Source organism: Polypterus senegalus, chromosome 1, assembly GCF_016835505.1.
Source record: "Polypterus senegalus isolate Bchr_013 chromosome 1, ASM1683550v1, whole genome shotgun sequence".
Classification (NCBI taxonomy): domain Eukaryota; kingdom Metazoa; phylum Chordata; class Cladistia; order Polypteriformes; family Polypteridae; genus Polypterus; species Polypterus senegalus.
In genome coordinates this window covers 172,087,491-172,105,063 of record NC_053154.1, presented here as the reverse complement: position 1 = coordinate 172,105,063, position 17,573 = coordinate 172,087,491, and the positions used below count along the sequence as shown (strand labels likewise).

The following is a 17,573-nucleotide window of genomic DNA, read 5'->3' as shown; positions in this document are numbered from 1 at the left end:
GATGCCGAAAGTCACTTCAACACAAGTCCTGCAAATACTAACGTAATTGAGACAAACCATGAAACTCAAATCAATTATGACAGCAGCAATCCAAGCTGTGAGAAACTAGTAAAAAAGAGGCGTGTCAGACGTCATGGTACATTTTCTGATGCAGCTTGTGACATTGCCGCCAAATACTCGCAGAAAAATCCACAAGTTACTAGACACGCTGTCGCTAAATACTCGCAGGAAAATCCACAAGTTCACAGAGACGATGTTGCTAAATACTCGCAGAAAAATCCACAAGTTAATAGACACGCTGTCGCTAAATACTCACAGGAAAATCCACAAGTTCATAGAGACGATGTCACTAAATACTCGCAGACAAATCCAACAAGTTAATACCGGGAATGCCTGTTAAACATCTTAGATTCACGAGTTGCGGTTGACAAACACAGAATGCAACTTGAACACAACAAGTCCTCCAAATACGAACCTGATTGAAAGAAACAATGATAATCAAATCCTTGATGACAGCAACACTCATAACAGTCACAAAACAATTACATTGACAATCATGTTACTTTATTCTGAAAATGTTTCCTTTTCTTTTTCATAACTTCTGTAACACACTACTTCTCTGCTGCGAAGCGAGTGGGGAATTTTGCTAGTATATACAGTATATATCTATACTAATAAAAGGCAAAGCCCTCCCTGACTGACTGACTGACTGACTGACTGACTGACTGACTCATCACTAATTTTCCAACTTCCTGTGTAGGTAGAAGGCTGAAATTTGGCAGGCTCATTCCTTACAACTTTCTTACAAAAGTTAGGCAAGCTTCATTTCGAAATTCTACGTGTAACAGTCATAACTGGAACCTACTTTCGACCATATATATGGCCATAGCCTGCAGCTCGGTCGCCGTGTGACGCGGAGTTTCGTCCAGCATCATCGCGCCTCCCACGTAATTGAGTGCCTGCCCATATAAGGTAAATATTCGCAAGACCACGCAAGAGAGCGGCTCATGTGAACTGACTTTGCAGGACTGGGAAACGTAAACCCGTGCATGCAGTGTGTGATGTCTCAGATAAAGAGGAAGACGAGTTGCTTATTGATGCAGTAGGAAGCGAACAACCCTCTGATGCTTAACAAGCCTTTGTACACAAATCAATAGGAAAGCAAGGTGTAAAGCTTAAGTTTAAATTACGTTCATAAACATGCTGCTGCTAAATATTCGCAGGCAAATCCACAACTTAATACCGGGAATGCCTGTTAAACATCTTAGATTCACGAGTACCGATTTGGGTAGTGATCACTTCAATGAATGAAACCTGTTCAAAAAACCCATTACACAATTGAGATGGCAGCAAAAGAATATGAAGTGAGTGACGCATACAAGCAGATTCATAAGTGCAGCTACTGTGGAAACAAAGCACGGTGTAAACCTTAAGTTTAAATTAAGTTCATAGACAGGCTGCCGCTGGCGTTTGTCATGCCTAAGACGAATACGATATTCGTGAGATACAAGTTTAATGAGAGGGCGCTGGGTATAAATGAGAATTTTCATCACTTTGTAATGGAGTTAAGATTGCTGGTGAAGGACTGTGCTTATGGAAACAAAGATGAGATGGTCAGGGATAGACTAGTGTTTGGCACAAACTCCGCAAAAGTGAGAGAGAAACTTTTAAGTGCTGGGTCTGAGCTAACATTAAATAAAGCCATGGACATCGCGAGATCGCACGAGTTAGCACAAGCACAGCTGAGAACCTTCGATGTATGTACTCCGAGCAGCTCACGTGAACTCAATTTGCAGGACTGGGAAAGGTAAACCCGTGCATGCAGTGTGTGATGTCTCAGAAAAAGAGAAAGACGAGCTGCTTATTGATGCAGTAGGAAAGGAGCAACCCTCTGAATATGAACAAGCCTTTGTAGACATATCCATAGGAAAGCAAGGTGTAAAGCTTAAGTTTAAATTAAGTTCATAGACACGCTACCGCTAAATATTCACAGGCAAATCCACAACTTAATACCGGGAATGCCTGTTAAACATCTTAGATTCATGAGTACCGATTTGGGTAGTGAACACTTCGATGAATGAAACCTGTTATCTTTACAACGGTTGACAAATATGGAATATAACTTGAACACAACACATCCTCCAAATACGAACCTGATTGAAAGAAATAATAATAATCAAATTCTTGATGACAGCAACACTCATAACAGTGACAAAACAATTACATTGACAATCATGTTACGTTATTTTAAAATGTTTCCTTTTCTTTTTCATAACTTCTTTAACACACTACTTCTCTGCTGCGAAGCGCGGGTATTTTGCTAGTCAAGCTATAAATGCAATATATTCCTCCATAAAAACAGACATTGATTATCTTCGATTCAGACATTTACAGCAACTTTATATCCGATTATAATTCTTTAAGAGCAGACTTCAGCCTGAGTGTCTGTGCACTCTTCTGATCACTCTGTTGTAACTCCTCATGTTCAGCAATGTGACTGAATTTCATGTGTTTTACTAAGGTATGGCTTGTTGCAGAAATAACATACAGTCTTCTGAAATGTATCACATTTTGCTTCATTATTATTCACCAAGTGGAGTAGTATATTGTAACTCCAAACAATGGTTCACTTTCTTTGTGCCATTAGCTCACATACACAGCTCTGCTGCTTTGGCCAGTGGACCGCAGCACTGCCAGTGTGAATGCAGGGTGATGACAAGTGTGTAAGGGAAAGCAGTTACCGTTTTACATAATATGACACGTTGGTGTTTTCACCATCAAACCTATTATTGAAAATGTGTAATAAGTTTTAATGTGAACATTAATGTTTGAATTAAAAGGTCAGGATTGGAAGCATTGATAGTTTAGTATCAATCTGTCTATCCTTATTTGGAATATTTTCCTCTTTTACAAATCTAATTGCTACTTCTGGTGGCAAAACAGAACCACAGTACAAGTAACTGAAACAGCAGATCTACACATGTGGGTGAAACATGTAGTCGGAGCAGAGGCTTGTGCAAACCCGTTCAATACCACCTCACATTGGTACTTCTGCTTGAAGTCATACCAGGTAAGTTAAATGGTCTTTTGTAAAAACTACAAATGTAAGACACATGGATTGTGAAGAAGACACTTTGAATGTGGAGTTTTTCTTTGTACAGCGTGTCATACCAGTGCTGAAATGCTTGCCTGGTAGCTGCATTTTTTTTGGAAACCCTCATCAAATGCAGCTACATCATGTATTTAATGTACTCTATTAATGCATGCAAAAACATTCTGTTAACTTTGTTATTTTTGGATATGACTCACTGCTACAATAATATTTAATATATCTCTTTCAAATTATAATAAGAATAAAATGCTACAACTTTCAAAACAGTTGTCTAAGTACCAGTTTACATGTCCAATGGCTACTCCAGAGGCAAAGCAAACCTCCAGTGGAAGTTGTTACTGAAGCAACAGCAGATTTGTGCACGTGGCTGAAACATGCAGTGTAATTTTTTTTTATATTGTCTTCTGTCGTATTTACTGTTTGGTGAAGTTTTCAATGTCTGCTTTTAGAATTATGAATTGTCTGATAGGACAAATGGTTGTTACTGGTCTGTAGATAAATCCAGGTAAGAATCTCATTGTAGTCTGGACACCTGAGAATAACTTTGAATCTACTCTTGAAATAAAGAAAACAAATACAAGTGAAAATGTATTTCCTGAATTTTTTTATTTCACACCCATAAGTTTATACAAGCTTTGATTTCTCTGAACTTTTTTTGTAATAAATTTACCTAAAAAAACATACAAAACTGCAAACATAATAAAAATAATAAATGATCATTTGATCCTATTGGGCTCATTCCAGCATCAGAAAAATTAGAAATGTCCCAGCAAGTGCCCAGGCTGTCATTCTCTTTCTGTATAGGAGGTAGATGGGCTATAAATGCTGTTGATCCTCTTCTGTCACACACCAGGACGCAGGATCTGGTTGACATAAGCTTGTCGGCGTCTCATCTCCTGGTTTAACTGTTCTTTCAGGGTGGCTACCTAAGGGAAAAAAGAAGAAGCCAAGTGTTCAGTCAAATTGATGGAAGGATTAGTGCTGGCAGCTAGCTATATTATAATATCAAGAACGTTAGATAAGGTGTGAAGAGAACATGCCATTCAACCCAACAAGCTTGTCTATCATGTACACTTAGATTGTACAAATTAACATCATGTTGAGAAGGTGCCTAAATTCCTGTTCTGACTAAAAAACATTCTAGCATTTGTGCAAAATCTTCCCTTAACAAGTTTCCAACTATGTCCTTGTCTTCTTGATGTAGAAATAATTTTAAAGTAACAACTGGGACCCACTGTACAGATTCCTCTCATAATTTTGAACACTTTAATCACATCACCTCTTTATCTCCATTTTCTTAAACAGAAGAAGTTAAACTCTTTTAATCTTTTCTTATAATTCATCCCCTGTAGCACTGGAATGAACCTAGTCGTCTTCTCTAGACATTTTCCATTGCTGCCATGTCCTTTTTGTAGCCTGGAGACCAAAACCGGACAACGCACTCCAGATAAGGCCGGTACAAATCATGCTATATAGCCTAACATTCTGTTAACTTTCCTAACGGCTTGTGAACACTGTCTGGCAGTTGATGGTGTCGAGTCCACTATGATTTTGAAATCCTTCTTATAAGCACTACTTTCAAGTTTCAGACTTCCCATTGTGTATTTAAATATAACATTTTTACTTCCTACATAGAATCCTTATATATAATTACATATTACATTACATTAATTACATACATTACATTAAATTTCATTCACCACAGATCTGTTCAAGTCTGTATGTTGTCCAAATTCTTCTGTAACAATTTGGCTGATTCGTCATTATCTGTAGTATCTACAGTATTCCTAACAACAATGTTGCAATGGTCTAGCATTTGTTTCATTTGAATTAAGGGGCATTAGTATTTTATTAACTTAACTAGTGGATTTGTTATTGGTGTAGGACACTTGAGTAAGCTAAAGATAATAAAGGGCTGGAGTGCCCAGCCAGAAGTGAAGCTGACAAAGCAGTGCCTTCTAAAGGAGTGACATCAAAACAGAGACATTGAGTAAGATCTGATCAAAACACTCTTTATTAGATAGCAGAAGTAAAAAAAGACAAGAATATCAAATGATGATCATCATCACCACTTTCAGTCTCATTTTACTCATGAGGATCATGGTACCAGCATGATGAGCTGGATCAACCAGGCCATCCTATCCCTTGTGAACATCTGGGAATTCCCCAGGGAGGAGCTGGAGAAAGTTGATAAACTTGCTGGAGATTAAGAGGCTTGGTCCATTCAGAATAGAGTATTGCTACTGTGATCGAAGACTATCTAATCTAATCAATCATTTGTATTTCTCTGTAGTAGGAAATAACAAATCACGCCAAACTGCTACAGACAGCACCCAGCCTTTTTAACTTTTGAAAACATGGAAGAAGAGCCCTTTGTAACAGAGGGCGCATCCAAGTGTTCCCAGAATGAATGAAATGACTAAATTATATCCTAAATGGTTCTCAACGGCCAATATGGTGTAAAGTCTTAACAGTAAAATGTAAAGTGTGGAACTGGGTAACATTAAAACCTAAAATATCTGAACGACAGAAACAATTATTACCAAAGATCTTGCATGCAAATATTGACATCCATGGACTCAGCTAAATAAAATGTATTGCAGTGGCCCTCTTTACACCATATGAGTACATGATGCTGTCCATAATACCCAAAAAATTGTTAAAGCTGAAAACTGGCTGCCTGGATGCACAGTTTTTAGCTCTTCTACCTTACAGCTGGGTTAACATCCTGAATCTGTTATTATCTGCATGGAGTTCTTGTGTCTGTCTGAGTGTCTTCAGGAAATCTGTTTCCCCACTGCATACATGTTGAATTATTTGACAATACTCTGTGTTAGCTTATATATGAGTGTATGCATATGATGGCATCCTGCACAGAGTTGACTTCTGTACGCAGGATAGACCTTCGCTCCACATGAGCCACTAATGGATGAAGTAGGATGGAGAAAATGGATGGATGGCTCAATAGTCAGCTTTTGGTTATAAACCAAAAAGTAAGAGCATGACTCCTATTAGGATCCAAGGTTTTTGCCATAAATATTGTGAGGACGTGGGCATATGCTTTAGATGCATTTGCCATAAATATTGTTAGAACATGGACATATGCTTTAGCTGCAGACATAAACAAACACAATCTAAAGAATATCTTTGTCCTTTTTATTCTCTCTACTGCTCTCCTCTTTTCCTCCCACAACTGCATCCTTACACCGACACCTCCACTACCTCTCTCCCACCCATTTCTCTTCCATAGTCTCCTCTGCTCTTCTTTCTCCTTTTTTGACAGCAACACTGCCACAAACACCCTTATACTTCACTCTGTCTTCCTGTTTTGACAATGTTTGTCCTCTCTGTTCCAGGCCTGTATGCAGAAGACCCTCCTGTCCCTGGCTTTCTGAAGCACTCCACAATCAACAGACCAAACTCAGAACAGCTGAAAGGAAATGGAGAAGGTCAAAGGCTCAGGCAGACCTGGCTAAGTACCATTCCCTTCTTGCATTCTTTTTTTCTGGCACCATCAACGCTAAGGTAAGGTTCAATCAGATCACAATTAACAGGGCCACCGACACATGCTCTCTGTGCTTCGCTTTCACTTCCCTTCTTAACCTTCCTCTGCCTCCTCCCCCAACCTCCTTGTCTCCTAATAACTTTGCCTCTTTTTTTCAGGATAGTGTGGCTGCTATCAGCAGTCAATTCTCACCCTCACTAACCCCATTATGTCTCCTGCCAAGTATCACCCAACATTCTTCACATTCTCTCCAATCCCTGCCATTGATGTTTCCGACCTCCTCTCCAATAACCCAACTATCTCTCCACTTAACTTTATTCCCTCACATCTCCTTCAGGCCATCTCCCCTTCACTCAATTTTGCAATTACAAACATCATGAACACCTTACTCAGCTCAGACACATTTCCTACTATTTTCAAACACACTCTGATAACCCCACTTCTCAAAAAAACAACACTCAATCTGTCCCAAGTTAACAATTACAGGTCTGTCTCTCTTCTTTCCTTTCTTTCCAAAACACTTGAAATGCTGTTTCTAACCAGGTTTCTTCCTTCCTTATACAGAATAAACTGCTCTATATCAACCAGTCTGGCTTCAAGAGGAACTACTCGACTGAGACAGCTCTACTGACTGTGGTCAACCGGCTATGACTTGCTAGAACTATCAATATGTGATCAGTCCTGATCCTGCTAGATCTATCCTCTGCCTTCGACGGAGTCAACCACAACATCCATCTTGCCACTCTCTCTGATCTGGGCATCATTGGGACTGCTCTCAGAGGAGATCCTACAGTGTGCCCTGGTGAGGTGAGCTGTCAAGGGCTTAACAGACAAGCACAGGTGCATCCCAAGGACCAGTACTGGGTCCTCTACTTTTCTCTTTGTACTCCATCTCATGGGGCTCCACTGTCTAATCCCATTAGTTCTCTTATCAGTGCCATGCTGATGATACTCAGCTAGCTGTACCTGTCAGTCCCTCTGGAGAACATCAGCTAGAGTCTCTGCATGTCTTACTGATATCACAACTTGGATGAAGGACCACCATCTAAAGCTGAACCTGGCAAAAAGCAAGCTTCTTGTTTTCCCAGCCAGCCGGTCTATTCAACTTTTCACCACTATACAGTTTGGCTCACTGTGGCTATCACCCTCCAAGTCAGTACGCAATCTTGGGGTGATGATTGATGAGAAGCTGTCTTCTTCTGACCACATTTCCACTGCTTCTTGTTCATACAGGTTCACACTGTACAACATCCATAAGAACTTATGTGATAGAGTATGCAGCACAACTTCTGGTCCAGGCTTTGGTCTTGCCATGTATAGACTAATACAACTCAATTCTGGTAGGAGTACCTGCATGCAGATGGTCCAGAATGCAATTGTACATCTTGTATTTAACCAATTGAAATGGGAACATGTCACTCCTCTCCTCGGGTCGCTACTGCACATTATCTCCTTGTAGCATGCATTAAGTTCAAATCCCTGATGCTTGCCTACAGAGTATTCAATGGGTTAGGACCTCAGTATATGGAGACCCTGGTGAAGTTCTAGATGTCCTATACTCATTTTGCCCACTCAGGTCTGCCAGTGAACAGTGTCTGGTGATGCCACCTCTGTGTGGTATCAAGTCTCAATGCAGACTCTTTTCCTGTGTAGGTCCTAGTTGGTGGAATGAGCTGCCCACCTCCATCCGTACTGTTGACTCCATCAATGTATTGAAGAGGCAACTCAAACCCCATCTGTTCCGTGAATATCGGTCTAACTGATTGGAAATCTTTGCTCTGTGATATATAATATTGTTATGAATATTGTTTATAATTTGTTGTTAGATTAAGTTTAACTGCTTTATTGATTGTAAAATATGATTGTACATTTATTAATTATAACATCTTTTCTCTTGTGCCAATCAACTTTTGTTACCTGTCCTACTACACTTGCTGAACAAACTGGCCCCAGCCTATTGTTACTTGATTATGTTTTGTAAGTGCTTTGTATAAAAGTATCTGACAAGCAAATAAATGTAAATGTAAATGTAGTCGGCCAGAAAAAAGGACTTTTGATAAGTTTTCGCATGAATAACTGGTCATAACCCTAGGCAGAAAAAAGCAAGGTACACTGTGATAGATAAAAACACCTTTACCAGGCAAAATGTCGATTTTCAAAGAAATGTGCAACCATAATATAATTCATTAATGTATATAAAAAAGGAGATGTGGTTTGCTTTAATGCTCCAACCAATCAATTATAATTTAAATGCACTCCACGTTTCTGAAAATAAAGCACTAGGTCTTGTCTGGCTAGGAGTTTAAAGAACAACTTATTGCATGTTTTTTATTTTTAATACTAGACAATTTGTGTGTGAACCCAGAGCTTATCCTGGAAGCAATGGGAAACAGTTTAGAGTTTGCATTTAAACTGACAGATTCTGGGATGTGCCGGAAAAGTTTCAGAACATGGAGCACAAAAACAGTGACAAGCTCTGAATTTAAGGCCAGGATTTTGGAGTTTTAAGTTAACCCTTACACCATCATGCTGTCCTATTTCAGAACTGACATTTGCAAATTAGTCAAAATACAACAGGCTTGTAAAAAGTTGTCATTTGCATTTAAATCCCAGGGCTGGACATATCAAAATGTAAGCTACATGTATTGAGTCAATGTTCTTAGTCATGCTACTGCCACTGCATGATGAACAAGAAAAGGTCTCCAAACAGTGGGAGCTCACATCTGTGCTACTCCAACACTTATAAAATGATGGCCTCTCACCTGCTCCTCTAGGCCTTTGACACGCTGTCTGTGGGCTCGGTCACGAGCCTCTAGGGTGCGTTCTGCCTGCTGCTGAGAACCACGTAACCGCTCAGTCTCCAGCTCCATCTCTTGCCGGTGTCGTGTTGTCATTTCTAGTAGGCGTTGTGCATGTACCCTCTCCAAGTCTGAGATCTGAGCCTGTAAAAAACACAACGGCTGACTGTAACATACTTTGCTTTTCAGACACATTTAACAAAACATTGAAAAACTTTCTTATTTTTTTTTACTTAAGTTAAAGAATATCCATGTACAAATGAAATACTGTATACTAAATTTTCTGACAAATTGGTTCAATCAAAATAATGTGACACGTGAAAAGTAGGTGCTAAGGTTTCTAAGCTCTTGAAGATCGGGGCTGTTAGACATCTAGGATCACTGGATGGGGTAGTGGTGTGGGGGAGGCACTCAAAAATCAGGGGCACTGGATGGGGTAGTGGTGTGGGGGAGGCACTCAAAAATCAGGGGATGGATGTCTGAGATCTGCATGGGGATTGCGAGTAAAAAGCCTGTTTCGATTCAGGCCCCAAATTCTCAATTAGACTGAGATCTGGACTCTGGCTCGATCACTGCAAGACATTAATTACTATTCTTGTGTAGCTCTGGCTTGGGTTCTTGCTTGGAAATCAAATCTTCTCCCAGGTTGCAAATTTCTTGTAGACTGCAACAGGGTTTCCTTCAGGATTTCCCTGTTTTGATGCATTCACTTTACCCTCTACCATCACAAGCCTTTAGAGGCTTGCTGCAGAGAAACATCCTCACAGCATGATGCTGCCACTGCAATGTGCTTCAATGTGGGGATGCTGTTTTTAATTGTGTGTGGTATTTAGCTTACACCAAATATGGCATTTAGTCTGATGGCTAAAAAGCTCAATTTTGGGTTCAACAGACCATAGAACCTTCTTCAATCTGACTTCAGAGTGTTGCATGTGTCTTCTGGCAAACTCTACCTGAGATGTCCTATGCATTTTCTCGCTGTGCCGCTCTCCCATAAAGCTACAACTGATGAAGGTCCAGGGCAGCAGTTTTTTTTAAAGTGCAGTTTCTCCATTCTCAGTCCCTATAGCTTGTAACACCTTCTGAGTTCTCATACTGTAGGTATCATGGTGGGCCTCTATTTTTAGTCTTCTTCTAGTATAATCACTTAGTTTTTGTGGACAACTTGCTCTAGACTGTATAACTGTGCCATACTCTCAGTTTCTTAATACTTAATTTAACCGGACTCCAAGGAATATTAAGTGACTTGGATGTTCTCTTGTCTCCATCTCCTGATTTATGCTTTCCAGTCACCTTTTCAGTGAGTTGTATGGAATATTCCTTTGTCTTAATTGTGTAGGTTATGGTACCTTACTGATTCACCACAAACTGGACCGCTCAGATAAGGTGCATTTATACTGCAAACAAATGAAACCCCTGACTACACAAAGGTGATCTTCATTGATGTATTTATGGGAACTCTCAAACTAGTTAGCTGTACCAGTGATGGTCGAGGTGTGTCATATTAAAGGGAGTGAATACTTATGCAATCAATTATTCAGAGTTTTATATTTATAGTTAATTTAGTCCACTTTGAAAGATGTGAAAAGTGAGAAGCGAAAGATCTTCTTTCACTTTGACATTAAAGAATCTTCCTCTGTTGATTAGTAGTCAAAAAACACAAATTACATCCACTGCGATTCCATGTTGCATAAACATAAAATTTGAAAATGTCCATGAGGGTAAACACTTTTTATGGACACTGAATATATCTTGTTAACATATTTCTACAACAATTAAAGGGATTTACTATATGAAAAAAATATTTTAAAAAGTGTCTTTCAATAGTAGGCACCCAGTTGCCTTTCATCTAACAGACTGTTCCTGTGCTAGGCATGTTGGACTTTAGGCTAGGCATTAGTCAAACTTACGTAGAGTTGAAGACAGGAGTGGCAGTGAGTACTTTTAAGGGCAATTTGGATGGGTAGTTACAGTGGTGTGAAAAACTATTTGCCCCCTTCCTGATTTCTTATTCTTTTGCATGTTTGTCACACAAAATGTTTCTGATCATCAAACACATTTAACCATTAGTCAAATATAACACAAGTAAACACAAAATGCAGTTTTTAAATGATGGTTTTCATTATTTAGGGAGAAAAAAAAATCCAAACCTACATGGCCCTGTGTGAAAAAGTAATTGCCCCCTGAACCTAATAACTGGTTGGGCCACCCTTAGCAGCAATAACTGCAATCAAGCGTTTGTGATAACTTGCAATGAGTCTTTTACAGCGCTCTAGAGGAATTTTGGCCCACTCATCTTTGCAGAATTGTTGTAATTCAGCTTTATTTGAGGGTTTTCTAGCATGAACCGCCTTTTTAAGGTCATGCCATAGCATCTCAATTGGATTCAGGTCAGGACTTTGACTAGGCCACTCCAAAGTCTTCATTTTGTTTTTCTTCAGCCATTCAGAGGTGGATTTGCTGGTGTGTTTTGGGTCATTGTCCTGTTGCAGCACCCAAGATCGCTTCAGCTTGAGTTGACAAACAGATGGCCGGACATTCTCCTTCAGGATTTTTTGGTAGACAGTAGAATTCATGGTTCCATCTATCACAGCAAGCCTTCCAGGCCCTGAAGCAGCAAAACAACCCCAGCCCATCACACTACCACCACCATATTTTACTGTTGGTATGATGTTCTTTTCTGAAATGCTGTGTTCCTTTTACGCCAGATGCAACGGGACATTTGCCTTCCAAAAGTTCAACTTTTGTCTCATCAGTCCACAAGGTATTTTCCCAAAAGTCTTGGCAATCATTGAGATGTTTCTTAGCAAAATTGAGACGGCCCTAATGTTCTTTTTGCTTAACAGTGGTTTGCGTCTCGGAAATCTGCCATGCAGGCCGTTTTGCCCAGTCTCTTTCTTATGGTGGAGTCGTGAACACTGACCTTAATTGAGGCAAGTGAGGCCTGCAGTTCTTTAGACATTGTCCTGGGGTCTTTTGTGACCTCTCGGATGAGTCGTCTCTGCGCTCTTGGGGTAATTTTGGTCGGCCGGCCACTCCTGGGAAGGTTCACCACTGTTCCATGTTTTTGCCATTTGTGGATAATGGCTCTCACTGTGGTTCGCTGGAGTCCCAAAGCTTTAGAAATGGCTTTATAACCTTTACCAGACTGATAGATCTCAATTACTTCTGTTCTCATTTGTTCCTGAATTTCTTTGGATCTTGGCATGATGTCTAGCTTTTGAGGTGCTTTTGGTCTACTTCTCTGTGTCAGGCAGCTCCTATTTAAGTGATTTCTTGATGGAAACAGGTGTGGCAGTAATCAGGCCTGGGGGTGGCTAAGGGAAATTGAACTCAGGTGTGATACACCACAGTTAGGTTATTTTTAACAAGGGGCAATTACTTTTTCACACAGGGCCATGTAGGTTTGGATTTTTTCTCCTAAATAATAAAAACCATCATTTAAAAACTGCATTTTGTGTTTACTTGTGTTATATTTGACTAATGGTTACATGTGTTTGATGATCAGAAACATTTTGTGTGACAAACATGCAAAAGAATAAGAAATCAGGAAGGGGGCAAATAGTTTTTCACACCACTGTATACTGGCAAGGGTCAAACCAGTAAACCAGAAATTGGTAAATAAAGACAGGAATAAATAGAGGTCAGTAAAATGATGTTGGTTGCATTCCAAGGGGAAAGAATTTACAAAAAGATGCATAAGAATTATTTGTTCTTTTGCAGAGTCTTTACTAAGACTATCCTAAGTTTTTGCAAAGTTCACCTGCCAAATGATATGCAGTTCAAACTTAAATAGGAAACCACCGTGATATTACACGTATTACAGCACACAACTGAAATGCTTAACAACAAAATGGTAGCAACTGCAAAAAATGAAAAAAAAAAAAAGAAAATATTTTCTTAAACCCTGACAGCTGTGAGGTTCAAATGTTCACTATATCAGTACGTAGAGTAGGAATGATGTTCAATAGACTCCTCTACTCCCAAAATGGTTCTCTGTTACTTAAGAGAAATGTAGTCCCATGTTACTCCACAAGGCCAGTCCAGAACATGTGCATCATCTGAGATGTGAGCTGACATAACTTTATTACACAGTATTGCACATTTAAGGGATTTTTTATCTTATTTAAGACTAAAAATCCCCACAAGGTTCACCCATCATTGGACTACAACATATACTTAGTCCTTTCATAATTTCATCTAAACTCGGACTCTAACTCCCCAATTTCCAACAAGGGTTGTGCCTTGGAGCCCGCTGAGTTGGTAAAGGGATAAGTTTGGAGTTTGGAGTAACGCCATTCTGAACTGTGAAAAACTGTGTGTACAGGAAAGATTTCAATCTGTATTTTTATTGTAGTTTCTTTTTTTCAAAGAGCCAAACAAAAGTTTGAACAGAATAGGGACTCATCAAACGTGTGCTTGTTAACTTTAAAATCTTATATTCACTTTTTTGTGAGTCATGTCCTGTCATTGTGTGTGCTCTGTGGAGTCCAAGCAACTGGTTCGAGGCAGGACAAATGGCATTTATGAAATGTAAAGTATAACTGAACACACCTGCATGGGTTGAGCAAATGTGTCCCACAGCCCAGACTGGAATGCCAGGTGTAATATCGACTTGATCGACTGCTCACCTGAAGCTGTTGCACTTGAGCCTGGACTTCACAAAGCTCCTGTTCAGCATTACTCAGAGACTGATGAAGCTGACCTTTGTCTGCACCCAAACGCATTGCTTCTTCTTCCTGCTTCATTTTCTCACGCTCCACCTGAAAAACAATAAAAGCTTTCAGATACTAACAAACTTGTCAAATTTTGGTGTGGTATTCAATGTGAATGGTGCCGCAGAAAGCATTAACTTAAAGATGGCTGAAAAATTAAATATTAATTCTCGTTGGTTATCGGTTTTGGCTACAGCATTCAGGTTTCCTGAAACAACACAGTCAGTGCATTTACATGTACACACATAATTGAGTTAAGCTGAATAACCCGATTAATAATCCACGCTTACATGTACAAATAATCTTCTGGAGTTCTCCTTTGGCAAAATGCTCGGACGTCATTAAACTGTGCAAAAAGAGTTAAACGTTATCATCAGCTACCATGAACCTGAAAATAAGCATGACGCCTGTGATAATTTTCTTGTGTTTTATAAACATGATTAGTCAAATTGACACTTTGTTTATAAATTTCTGTTACTAGATTACCCACGGCACACTCTTTTCTGCTTGTCTGTGTGACTGAGCCCTGCAAAGGACCCGTTACTTATGCTTCGTGCTGCTAGAAAAACAATATTGCAGGTATTTGTACTTCAATAAAATATTAGGTTACTCATGAATCATAAAGTGATTGGACAACATAATGCACAATCTTTTTAATGTGTTACACTACTGCTCTCTTGATTGTGTTGCTGAGTTGAGCTCTGCATTTTCAGCTCAAATGTAGTGATTTCTAAAATGTTGAGACAGATCTTTTCAGCGAGGAGAAGGACTAATGTGACCGCCTGAACATTTGCTTCTGGAAGTTTACTTTGTGGATGTTTCTACCCTAGTTTTCTGAAAACGTGTGTGAAGCAAATACATACAGGCTGACAAAGTGCAACGGACATGTGCAGACTACAAAATGCTTAACAGTAGCCCAGTTAAGGGTTTGGCCACATAATTGGATTATTCTGATTATTCATGAATAAATCTAGCTTTGTTAACATGGCTTCTCAAAGGCCATTTGCGTAGAGCAATCTGAGCGTAAAGTTTACTGTGAGATTTTATACAGATAGGAGTGCAATAGCAAAGAAATACCATAATTATTTTTCATACAATATTTTGCTTTTTAAGAAAACTGTTCTCCAAGTTTCTTTCTAGGTTAGCACTCCTTGAATGTGCTTTACAAACAAGATGCATTATGGTACAAAGAGTAATCTTATACATATACAGGGGAATGAAGCTAAATACCTTTTTTTTTACCCTAAATTGCATGCTAATGTGATTTGGAATAGTGTTCATTGATATAGGAAAAGTGTCTCAGTTTGGGCAGATGGGGTTGGTTTGCAGTTACAACCCCTGAGGATAACAGAGACCAGATGTGAGGGAATCCTATTTCTTCGAGTGGCGCTCCAGGTGATTAAGAGAGCAAATTGAACTTTGTAATCCCAGAAAGCCGGAAAAGATTTCCAGTAGCTGCGTAGTATCATACTAAGCACGAAGTATGTGAAAGCATATGCGTGGGTATGTGAGACTTTTTTAACTTAAATGTGCCAAAATGTACAGTATCCCCAGATTCATACAGACTTATAGCTAAGACTTGTCCAAAAGTAACTGTACGGAGAATGCTGTAACATAAACAATGTGCCTCAGGTATGCGCTTCCTAAATCAAAATGACCTCATTACTGTTGCTGCACCAAGTGGGAAGGGGCAGTATTGACTATTAATTACAGATAGAAAATTCAGCAACATTTTCTCATTCTTGTTTGGGTGAATTTATTAATAGGAATAAAGGTGTATGTTTAAATTCAAAGAACAGATAAACCTACTATTCAAACTGTGAACTGACTTCACATCGGTAACCATTATAATATAAGATGATCCATTAATGCCTCTCTATCTATTGTACTGAATATGATGTGTTTGAGGAGAATGGACATCCCAGATAAGACAGGGAAGAAGCCATTACCCAAGTGGGAGGCCAGTACGACGACACAAAAATTATTGGCTGGTGGAACAAATAAATAACTTGTACCCGGTCAGTGTAAGTTAATGGAGGGACCCGCAGAAGCCATGAGTCGGGAGTGGTTCCATCCTCCATATGCCAGGTGTTAGTGGTCCTTGTTTGGGAACCCATTTGGGACATGGTATCAGGAAGTGCAGCCCTGTTGGGGTCCCTGGGGATCAAGAGAGGGTGCTGTCGGGAGAAAGACCTCCCTCCTTTCCTTATGGCCTGGAAGTGCTCCCCAGAATACCTGGCAAGATACCAGAGTCATTCCTCGGTCGGGCATAAAAAAGAAGCCTGCTGCCTTATATAGTTGAGTCAGAGTTTGGAGGCAGTGGGCAACACTCAATGGAGTTAGAGAAGGAGGAAGAATAAGCAGTTTATTTTATTCATTTTTTGTATAATTGAGGCACATTGCTAGGATGAGGTGCACTGAGGAATAAATATCCTTTATTTTATTCTGTTAATGTGCGTTGTATTGCTGGGTTTGTGGTTTGGGCTCTCTGGCACCATCTTGTGATTACAGGTGCCATATCTACCCACCTACCTACCTATCTATCTATCTATCTATCTATCTATCTATCTATCTATCTATCTATCTATCTATCTATCTATCTATCTATCTATCTATCTACAGTATATGGCCAAAAGTTTGTTGACACCATCACACTTATATTAGCTAACCATGAGCATTAAAATGTAGCACCTCCCCCAGATAACAGCCTCCACTCTTCTAGAAAGTACATCCACAACATTTTGGAAATTGTCTGTAGGAATTTGTTCACATTCAGTCATTTGCGAGTTCAAGTACTGATGTTGAACAAGAAAAGCTAGCTAAGCAGTTAGTATTCCAATTAATCAAAATGTTATTCAGAAGGTTGAGATTTGGGCTCTGTGCGGTTCCTCCACACCATGTCTTTATGGACCTGGCTTTGTGCATAGGGGCCACGTCATGCTGGAGCAGACAAGGGCCATCCCCTAACTGTTGCTACAAAGTTGGAAACACAATTGTCTAAAATATCTTTCTAAGCTTTAGCATTAACTGTGCCCTTCACTGGAACCAACAGGCCTAGCATAACCATGAAAAACAGCCCACAGAACATTATCCCCTTCTTTACCAGAACTTTACAGTAGGCAATATGCAGTCCAGAAAGCAGCATTCTCCTGGCATCTGAAACAAACCCTCAGACTGACAGATATTGAAGCATGATTCATTGCTACATATTTTTACTGCCCGAGAGTTCAATGGCAGCATAGTTTACAACACTGTGACACTTGGCTTGTCTGCAGCTGCTCAGCCATGGACACTTACTTTATGAAGCTCCTGATGCACAATTCTTGTGCTGATGTTGCATCCAGAAGCAGTGTGAAGCTCTGCTGTGAGTGATGCAACACAAGATAGGTGATTTTTACAGTATGTGCTAGGCACTTCAGCACCCAGTAGCCCCACTCAATGAG

General features: G+C 39.7%; 1 protein-coding gene across 2 annotated transcripts in view; it reads right to left on the bottom strand.

Moving 5' to 3' along the window:
* Positions 1 to 3,712: 3,712 nt before the first annotated feature.
* Positions 3,713 to 17,573, bottom strand: part of crocc2 (ciliary rootlet coiled-coil, rootletin family member 2) — a 232,484-nt gene continuing 218,623 nt past the window's right edge. For both annotated transcript variants that reach the window (XM_039763044.1, XM_039763051.1), the window contains exons 34-36: positions 14,047 to 14,178; positions 9,380 to 9,559; positions 3,713 to 4,038 (exon numbers count right to left, since the gene is read on the bottom strand). In XM_039763044.1, coding sequence (XP_039618978.1) covers positions 3,955 to 4,038; positions 9,380 to 9,559; positions 14,047 to 14,178 — 396 coding nt within the window. In that variant the 3' untranslated portion in view covers positions 3,713 to 3,954. The remainder of the gene's footprint in view (positions 4,039 to 9,379; positions 9,560 to 14,046; positions 14,179 to 17,573) is intronic.